At 47.5% G+C, this 10,482-nt stretch overlaps 1 protein-coding gene across 1 annotated transcript in view; it reads left to right on the top strand.

Annotated features, from left to right (window-relative positions):
• The window catches only part of PSD3 (pleckstrin and Sec7 domain containing 3), a 104,804-nt gene that overhangs the window by 9,985 nt on the left and 84,337 nt on the right, over window positions 1-10,482 (top strand). The window contains exons 2-3 of the mRNA XM_014882376.2: window positions 2,941-4,009; window positions 5,449-5,823. Coding sequence (XP_014737862.2) covers window positions 2,941-4,009; window positions 5,449-5,823 — 1,444 coding nt within the window. The remainder of the gene's footprint in view (window positions 1-2,940; window positions 4,010-5,448; window positions 5,824-10,482) is intronic.

Genomic DNA, 10,482 nt, shown 5'->3' with positions numbered 1-10,482 from the left:
AGGAAAGGGAAAGGCTTTGCAATTTTGGGAGAGAGGGGTGGATTTGTTGTGGTTTACCTCATGAAATAGAGACCTTGGCAGTCATGTGCATGGTAGTCCTAACATAATGGCAACAGAGCACTGCTTTGATGTCATACATGAATGTTTTCAGTCAGACAGAGAATTAGGCAATATTGCTGCATGAAGACAAGAATCCCACTGACTTGTTCTTGTATACAGCAGCAGCAGCAGCAGGAGCAATCCGTCCAGAGGAGGACTGCTGACATCTCACTTTAGGAAAGACCTTACCTCTCTAATGTGACAGCACTACTCTCTTGCCCAGATGGAGCACAGCTTGCAGGCGTGGCAGAAGGGAGTGTGTGTAAGCTCTCTCCCTTCCCTTGGACATCTCTCAGTGCCCGCATGTGTGGGTATATGCTCTGTGTATGTACTTCTTCTGGAGTCTCATGGACTTGTCAGAGTATGAAGTTCAGGAGGAGAAGTAAATCAGAAACTTGCTCAGGACTTCTTTCCACCGTCAGCAGTGGCTGTCGGTGGCAGATGGGGATGCACAGCAGAGCATTTAGCATTCACCATGAGAAATAAGGCCCCCTCTGTTTCCCTCGTGTTGGTTCAGAAGCTAAGATAGCAATTAGCAGAGACGAGCCTGGCCCCTTGGCAGGATCTGTGTGCGGTGCCTTGTTAGGGCTTGGCCTCCGGAGCACATTGGCTGCCTCCCAGCCCCACTGGAAGCCGGGGCTGATGCTCTGGGCTTCCTTCCAACAAGGCGGGATGTATGGGTTGGAGTGAGGCACGGGGGGTCCCAGCTCTTGGGACACTATGCATTGCCTTTCTTCACAACAGTGCAGCCAGAGAGTGTGGCCAGACAGTGGCCCGGCCAAGTGTTGTGCCACAGTGCCGAGGGCGCACGCTGAGCATTGCTGTCAGTGGATGTGTCCACCAAGAAGGATTTATGTTAGCATGTATAGTGCTAGGCTCCCTATCAGTCCTCTCCTAAGAAATCCCACCTCTAGACTGTGCTGAGAGAGTAGCAAGCACAAGAGCTTCTGCATTAGAGAAAACCAGGGTTGCAGAATAAGAAGGCAGTTTGGAGTTGCTTGCTTGGGGTTATTCTGGTGCAGGTGTAGGGATGTTGTAACCACAAAGCATGACTGTCACATGTGAGTCTGTCCTGGTAGAAGTGTCCCACAGTAGCAATCTAGCGCCTGTGCCATGAAAAGTATGGTCTTGATTGAGATGCACACAAGCACTGTGTGGCTGAGTTGTGTGCAAAGGGGACTGTCTGCTGCTTCAGATGCTTAGGAAAAGCACTGTCGGTGCACCCACACCTGTGTGTTGGAAACCTTGCCATGAAGATGGGCTGGTGATGCAATTATGGACAGGGCATCTGTGCTCCTTACAGCTCCCTGGGATATTGCAGCAGAGAAGAGGTCCTTGCTTTGTCCAGCCACTGTCCTGAACAGCAACCAAGCCGTCTGGATGAACCTGAATTTTTATTATATAGTGATTAAGTCAATGGCATGGAGACGTTTGGAGAACACACTGTGAAAGATTCTGAGGTTTGGCAGGGTCCAAGACTGTCACTTTGATCCTACACCACGCCCAGTGTGTGGTATTTACCCTGTGGCTAGATAGACTGGCATATACTGGCAGGTGTGAACTTCTCTTTACCTTAACAAGCCACTGGCACATAGGTAGCCATATTAATGCGCTTCTGAACTTGTGTTAGGTTATCCTCTCTTTTACCTTGAACTCAGCCTATCATTAACCTCAGCTGCATGGCTTCCGCCTCAGACACAGACTGTGGCCATCCTGCTTGGAGCAGAGGTGGGGATCAGTTTGCAGTGCAGCACATAGAGATGCACCTTGGGACTGAATCATTCAAATGCAAGTTGGTGTCTGGTTTTAGAGCTGTCACTCCTGATTTTCAGAGTAGGTGTTTGGGTCTGGCCACCCTGCAGTTTGATTTAAAACATTTTTGTACTCCGGGTCAAGGGACAAATGCAGCTGTTGATGGTTGGGTTTTTGGTTATTGTTTTTGGTTTTTTTTTCTCCCAGAAGCTCAGTTCCTCCTTGGGCTGTGATATAAGGTGGCCAATTATCTGTCATTATGTCATCCCTGAGGTCCCTCTGGACAGATGGTTCTCTGTTACCTCACAACAATGGGAGCCACTGGGTGCTTGGCGCTTGGAAAATGGGACCACCCACTTTTGGTCCTGCTTTGTTTACATCAGTTGGAAAAGCAGCACAAGGAAGGGAGGGATAGCAAGGTTTTTCTGCAGCATTGTATTTACTGCAGTAGAAAATGTGAATTACTTGGTATACATCCAACACTGCAACATGGCCTTCAGCTACCTGAGTTGTTAAAGGAAGAGGGTAGTGCTGGCAGAAAGTTGAATTGCTCATTAATTGCTTTGTAATTTAGCTAATTAGTTTTGTCAAGGCTGTAAGAACATAAAGGGTGTGGCTGATATCTTCCCAATGTTTCGTCTTCACAATAAAACCATCATGTGTGGTGTCTTTTTAAAGTAAAACCATCATGTGTAGTGTCTTTTTTAAGTAAAACCATCATGTGTGGTGCATGCTGTGGATGGATGTCAGACATCTGAATCTCTGCTTTCTTAGGCCTATGCGCCTGGCCTGCCGCCTCAGACTGTGTGCTACTGAGACCTTTTCTGAAGTGTAGCAGACATTTCTGGCATTCCTTCCTCTGTAGTGCACACTCCCAAAGTAGGGCTGCCCAAAAGCTCCTAGGTAAAAGGATCAGCTCTGATTACTGCAGTGTGAGAACTTGCAGAAATGAGTTAAAAACTGAACAGTATTTCCCCTGCAGGGGAGAGTGTGGTTGCTCTGTTAGGAGTGGTCTGGGAAGGGAGATCAGGCTTTTTGCTTTGTTCACATGGTGGATAAATCCAGGGTGTCCTTCTTTTTTCCTTGCAGGTAGTGGCCGCGGAAGCAGCAGTTTGCCTCCTCATGCCATCATCAATGAATTTCCAGAGTACGGCAGTGTAGAGTCAAGCAGACAAGCGGCAGCGGCTCCACCGACGTGCCAGGCCGAGCCCGTAAGGCGCAGTCCGGAACGGCGGGACAGCCACCACCGCGTCAGGCCTGCGCCTCAGCGCGCCGCTCCTGCACACAACCTGAGGCCTGATGCAGGGCCTGTGCAGCTTCACACCCCAGAAGAAGGTTTGCAACCTGCAGGTAATCTGCCAGAGATTATGAAAATCTCTCAACGGCTAGAGGCAACAAAGGTGCAAGAAAGAGCAAATACTTCTCTCGATTCAGAGACGCAAATGGAAAAAAAGAATGTTACTGGCAGCCAAAATGTGCAGGCAGCCAGAGAACCAGTTCCAGCAGGCCAAGAAAAACTCTCAGACATGCTTCTTCCATCTGAACGAACAGCTGAGGAAAAAAAGCATTTGATCATAGAGAAGGATCTGGCTTCAATATGGGCTGAAGAAAAGCAGTCCAAATCCTCACAAGCCATAAGTAATAAAGCAGAGGAGGTCCACGCAGCTCAGGAACCAAGCTGTCACAAACTATCTGTGACAAACCTGGAAGCAGTCAGCAGAGTGGAGAGGGGGACACATTCTGAGGAGTTTTCAGAGTACAGTCAAGGCAGAATGCAAACAGGTCCTGAAAGAAGGCTTGCTAAAGAGGCAGCTGTGAGTAAACATGTAGAATTTCAAGGTGTGGAGATCTTATGGCTGCAAAAAGCTGAGGAGCAGAGAAGAAAGAAACACTCACTGCTGGACTCTGTATCTGTGGAGAGGAAGGCATTCCCCAAAACATCCAGCCACCCTGTGTCACCAATGGTCTCCCCAGCCTTGGTTTCTTTGCCAGACAGTGCGTGGAGTGAGGTCTGTGAAGACACAAGGCTGGGACCTGCTGCCTCTGGAGCCACTCCTCTGTCACTGCTCGATGAAAGCAGGAAGGATGAAGCTACTGTGAAGAACAGGAAGAACTGTGGTGAGGAGGAGGTAGCTGTGCTTGCAAGAGGCCAGGGCAGGTGAGTTGATGCTAAGAGGGGAGCAGGGGTCAGGCAGCGGTTCTCTTGTCTGGGCATGTGGCTTGTGCCTACTTGTTTAGGAGCTAATGAGAAGCTGCAAATATTTGTCTGCTGCCTGTAGCATGATGTTTACAGTAGTGGTTCATAGCTGGTGGTGGGCTAGTGCCTAAAGTTGGTACTGAAGCCACTCCACACCATCTTACAGAAGTCTGCAGTCCATCTCAGGTTTTGAAAGATAAATCAGAAGTCTTGATGTTTGCACAGTGATGTCAGTGTGATGAAGCATCTGAAGCAGATGTAGTTGGGATCTGGACATGGCATGTAATTAAATACAGTTGGCATCCAGGCCTGGCCATATGCACCTAAACGGATTTTCTGGTATCATTCATTCAGAGTTTGTGCAAGAGCAGTGTGAGAACCTCTGAAAAGTTGGATAAGAAAGACATTTTATCCAGGGCTATGTAGATCATAGGAGGAGAAATGCTACAATATGTGCTTTCTATATTATCTATCTATCTATCTATCTATCTATCTATCTATCTATCTATCTAATCTGTGTTTATGTCATTTTAGCAATACATATTACAAGAATGGCGTGCTGCTTTGCATCCTGATTTGCTTGCTTTTATTTCCTAATGCACATCTCTGACAAGACCAAGGATTCCACTGGTGCACTCCGAGCAAACCATGCCCACTTTGACCTGGACAGGTGTTTGCTGCTGGGACAATAAGTTCACTACAAGGGAGGCTCTCCCAGCTCTGCACCTCTGGATCTGTGGACTTTTGCTTTGGCTAGTGCATGGGATTATTTGGGCTGGTTACTCCAACTGCTGGCATGTTGAGGAGCCCCACAGTATTTGGTGCAGCAGAGAAGAAAACGCTTGAGGGGGATGGTATTACTTTCCTTGCATCTGCAAGCAGGAAGTCTTTTCCCTTCAAATCTGGTTCCCCAGGATCCATATTTTCAATTGCATGTGCTTCCCTTTGCATTTTGGAATAATTTCCTTCAGCTTTTTTGCTTGAAGACCCCAGTTCTAGGACTGCAGAGATAGGAAATTATCTTTCAGGAGCAGAGGCTCCATCTGGATACACATCTCCAATATGTCCAGCCTCTGTCATGGCTCTGGTGCTAGGACATATCTTGCATATTGTGCTTTTCTCATAAGCAGCTGATGTTGTCTGTTAGACAATATTAGGCTGTCTCCCAGCCCTCTTCTTTTACCCAGAAAATTGTTTCTTTCTGTGTCCCTGGAGAAGGAGAGGGTGCCAGTTATAAAGAGAGGTTGTGCAAGGAGAAACCAGCATTTTACCTGCAGTGCTCTCTGTTGCATAAAACTGCATTGACCTTTCTGCTCAAAAAGATGAGAAGGTGAGAAGGGTTGCCCAAAGTCTAAACCTTGCTCCCAAGCTGAAATGAGCTGTTTCTGGTTAATTTTCAGGATGGTGGAGGAGGGGGAAGCAGCCACAGGAGGATACGAAGATTTCCTTGGGCAGAAGCACTCTGACGTCTCCACTGATCTGTACAGCTCACAGTTTGAAAACATCCTAGACAATGCATCTTTGTACTACAGTGCAGAATCGCTGGAGACATTGTACTCGGAGCCCGATAGCTACTTCAGCTTTGAGATGCCACTCACTCCCATGATCCAGCAGCGCATGAAGGAGGGTGGACAGTTTTTAGATAGGACATCAGCCTTGACAGATGTTCCTGACAGGGAAGTGAAGGGATGTGGTGAAGGCATCGCCAATGGCTTAAGGAATGCAAGTGAAACACTCTTCAAAGGAGATGTCACAGAAGTCCCTTCTCTGGAAAGGTAAAAGTAGTCGGTGAGCTTTCTGTGCCCTCCTGATTTTTCCCCAATCTCTGTAGTATATTGTCACAGAGTGTAGTTTTGTGTCTTTTAACACTTCAGATTTTCTACAGAGAGTAATTTCCAGGGTGACTGCAGGAGAGAAATGAGCCATCCAAACCTGCCATTCATATGAAGGATGCAAATTTACATTATGAAGGTTTATTAGGCAATGCTGATATGTTGATAAAAGTCTGTCTGGTATTCTCACTTTTCTGGGACCTGTCTCTGGAGGAGTTAGTTATTGGTTACAAATTAACCTTGCTCAGCTCTAGTTCCTACCTGTATTTATTGGCAGCAGCTTTGGGAACCATAACACTTGGTGTACACAAGGTAGTTGTGATCACAAATGCAGTTTGTGATCTGGATGTTAAAGATGTGTTTCTCAGCATAGCGTTTCCTCTCTTGAGGCCAGTGGGAGTTTAGAACCTCACTTCTGCTGGGATGAGATTTTGCTCCCACCACATTCACAGGTTAGCCGCTTCTTTCATCTGTGCACTTAGTTACTGAAAGAGGAAGGAGCTTTGCAAAAACGTAAATAATTTCTGTTTAGGTAAAAGGGGATGTGAGAAAACCTATTAAAGAGTCATGTGAGAAGCAAAAACTAGGCTCAGTGGTCAGAAAATACTGTACAATTGTAGAGAATCACTCTATGTGCAAACTTTTCCTATAATGTATTGTCAGAGAGAGTGGGGATAATGAAACGCAGCCACAGACAAAGTGGGAGGTTGAGTTAAAAACAGAGTGGTGAGGGTGCAACTCACCTGCAAAGTGGTGAAGGACCTTGTGAGTGACAAAGATGCCTCTGGTCTTCATCCTCCAGGGACAGGATTTTATCTAAGACTCCTAGGACTATTACCTTAGATGGGACTAGTGTAGTTTGAGCTTTCCTGGGAGTAAGGGTGGGAGATCTTTTACCTGTTTTATTTCTTTTGTGCTAAAATGAAAGAAGTCCTTTGAGCAGAAGTAGTTTTACTAACTTTATGGATTAAGGTGCAGCTTGGTTTTAAAACAGGCAGCAGGACCTTAGAATTTAAAATATTTTCCCCTCAATCATACAGTAAAAAAGATGTGTATGCATGGTGTCTGCCAATAGGCAATAAGTGATTGCTAATATGCAATAACCTGTATGGAGCCTCTCAATCCTGAGACTTGCACCTCCTTACTTACAGCAAAACCAAAGACTGACATAAAACTGGACAAGGGAGAACAAGCAGCACATTCAGATCCTGATTCTGTTACCCTGGAGTTGAACCATCCAGTATCTAAAAGATACCATCAAGTAAGGCCCACATTGGCTCATCAAGACAAAAATTATCACAAAGAGAAGGTGTGCTTAGATGAGTCACATCAAGTGCCTGCCTGATGTGGAGTTCACTTGGGATTAATTTTAGTTTAGATTTGCAGCCACACTGATAAACCAGCAGTAGATGTTTAAATATTTTTTTCTCAATTAAAAAGATAAAGAAAAGGAAAAAAAAAAGTGTTCCTGGTTTGTTAGAGACAAGCCTCAATGGCTCACCTAAGGTAGGTGCCAGTAGAGAATGTCACCACAGCAAGATGGCTAGCCATGAGTATGCCCAACAGAGTGATCCTCCCAACAATAATTTTATAGCCAACACCACCATTCTTCCTCTGGTATTCCAGTATCATGTCGTATTGCACCAGGTGTGTATGTTTGTGTGGTGACTGACAGGCGACTGACGGGTCGTGAATACTTTGTTGGAGCCAGTTGGGAATCACAGTGTTAAGAACGCGTGGGTGAGAAGCAGTGCGTGCCTACTGGGGGCGGCGGGAGCTTTATTGCAGAGGGTTCAGGGCGGTGTGTCTTGGTGATGCTCAGGTGAACCAGAAATAGCCTTCTGAGCCCTGGCGGCTCAGGGCAGTTTGAACGGGCCGTTGTATTGCCTGAAGCAATTCGAGACTTAGGTTTACCTGAGTCTGCCTGTGCGACACGTGTATGGCACCTCTGTGCCTGCTGGTGAAGCTCTAGTTTCCTACGGTGCCGTGAGCCTCCAGTTGTGCTTGGGGCTGCAGTTCCTCACGCGTAGTGGCTGCCTGGCGCTGCAGAGCAGCGGGAGCACCCTCCGCAGTGGTGCAGCCCTCCCGGAGGAGGGTGGAGGGAGGCGAGCGCTGCTCCCCGCCGTGCCGGCCCCGCGCCGTGCCGCCTGGCCCGCCGGGGCTCCCCGCTCCTGCCGCCCCCCGCCTGCCGGAGAGCGGCGGGAGGAGCCCCTCCCAGAGGGGTGGGGGCTGCTCTGGGGGCTCGGCATGTGGATACTGGCAAGTGCAAAGGGAAGCGGGGGGATTTCGGGTGCGGGGAATTTGGGAATAGAGCAGGGTCGTGTGACAGTGCGGGACAGCAAGGAGCATGAGACCTCCCGCTCTCTCCCCCCATTCCGGAAACGGTACTGCCAATCCGAGAGAGCAAAAACCGAAACTAAAATCTCAGGAGTGCCTTGTGCCGTGGTATTTCGGTGATATAAAAAGTGACTGGAGAGGGAGCATGCTTCCGAGGACCAGCACCAGTTAATGGGGGAACAGTGTGAAACACTAGCGGTTCTTTCTGGCCCAGAGCAGAAGGGGACGGCCGACTTGAGAGCAAAGAGCTGGTGGTTTTACACCTGAATATTGAAATCCGTATGCCAGTTGGGAAAGGAATAGCCGGGGCTCCCGTGGCCATGCCCTCCTGATAGCAGGTAGCTGAGCACCGTAGCCCCTTTTGCACCTGTCCGGAGGGATCCAGAGCGTACCTTACACAGGGAGTGAGGTTTTGATGCATAAGAACAAGGAAACCTGGCCTCGTAATGAATAAGCGGGAGGGTAACATCCTTCTCTGCTCTTAGGAAATTGCTGGCTTTGGGAGGGGTCAGCTCTGGTATGTGAGGGCCGGTCACATGCCTTCAGAACTGAAAAAAAAGAGGAAAAAAAATATTAGAGGCTTGCGGGCTCCAAGTTCCTATGAGCTCCTGGGTGTCTGAAGATTACGTCCCTGCTGTCCTCCCTGTCAGCTGCTGGTCGTGATTAAACGCAGTAAGTCCTGGCGAGAGCTGTATGATGGACCTGTCTGCTTTGACAGCCACCTGCCGTGTTTCTTTAGGGTAGGGGGACGTCAGCTGACCCTCAGTCTTCCTGTAGAGCAGGCAGGCTTACTTTTGCAAGTAGCCCTTTCCCGGCATAGCTTAGGTGCCCTTTTGTGCCTGGCCAGTGGATGAGGGATGGCTGGGGAGAAGGGTGTGCAGCCTGCCTTTCTTTGGGACTCTTCGTGTGGAATTCTCTTTCAGTTCTCTGAGATAAGCTCAGTTGGTTAGAGCATGGTGCTAATAATGCCAGAATTGTGGATTTATCCCTGTGTGGGCCATTCACTTAACGGCCGGAATGGATGATCCTTTTGTGTTCCTTCCAACTCAGAATATTCTGTCATTCTGTAGTGATTTTCCCTCTGAGGGGGAAAAGAACCCAAACAACTGCGGCTGAAGTAGCCTTAAATTTCCACAGGAGGGGATGGAAGAACGGGGGAGGAGGGGTAGTGTGTGAGGTTTCATAGCTGAGCGACAGCTTTGCTGGGTGTCAGGGCACCACGGGATCCTCATGAATAGGCTAAGCCTCTGGTTGCCAATGTAAAGAAGCTTTGTAGCGACAATAAGGACGTTGCATTTGGGCCGCATTTGATGCCCTTGTCTCTTTGTGGTCGTTGCAGAGGCATGCAGTCTGCACGGTCACACCCACGCCCCAGGTGCCGTACTCCTCCCTTCCCATGCCAGTGGGCTGTATTAAGGCGAGCAAGGCTCAACCTTCCTATCTGGGAATTTAGTCTTACTTTTAGAGGCAGTAAGGGAAACTGTTTGCAAGCTGCTACCAAGACACTGAGCTTGAGTTTGCCTTGCCTGGACTAGGTATAATTATTTGCAAATTGATTCAAATTGGTGATCCAGGTCAGAGTGGGGTGAACGGTATGTGTTTCCAAAGCAAAGATATACCTGAGGGGAAAAGGAGTTTTCTTTTCTCTGTATACCACAACCAAGGCATCTTCGTGACTAAATGTAAAGTGTGAAATTATCTCTGTGATGATCTCTATATACTTCCAGACTTTAAAGACTGGACTTCTTTGAGTCTTTTCTTTTCCTGCACACTTTACGATAGGCTTTCTCTTTCTCCTTGTAGGCTAGAGTCAGAATAAGACATTTTAAAAAACCCAGAAAGCAGTAACAAAAACTTACGGCATTTCTTTTCCTGCCATAAGTGCCTTTTCCTCTTGTCTTGGGAAGTGTTGTCTCTGTTGGCAGGACATTGCTCAAGATTTTTGTAAATCCAGAGAGAAAATAAAAAATCCATATTGCAACTCCTAATCCTCAAAAATGCTAAATATTTGCCACCTGCCATCATCTTCAAAGAACTGCTGGTGCTCTGCAAATTCTGCAAGTCCTGTTATTTTTTTTCTCCTAGAGATGCAAACACAAATTTAGTTGCATGTGTATTCAAGAAGGGAAGAAAACAAGTTCTCTAAAGCAATCTGGTGATTCTCAGAATAAATTCACAAGAATGTAGCCTGCAATTCCCATGGGTACCAGGTTACTTTTAATTCTTGGGGCCTCTTGTAGTAGTTCCCATGGTGGATATTTTTCT

The sequence above is a fragment of the Sturnus vulgaris genome, chromosome Z (assembly GCF_052056855.1).
Source record: "Sturnus vulgaris isolate bStuVul1 chromosome Z, bStuVul1.hap1, whole genome shotgun sequence".
NCBI classification, from domain to species: Eukaryota; Metazoa; Chordata; class Aves; order Passeriformes; family Sturnidae; genus Sturnus; species Sturnus vulgaris.
This window is presented reverse-complemented; position numbering and strand designations above follow the sequence as displayed.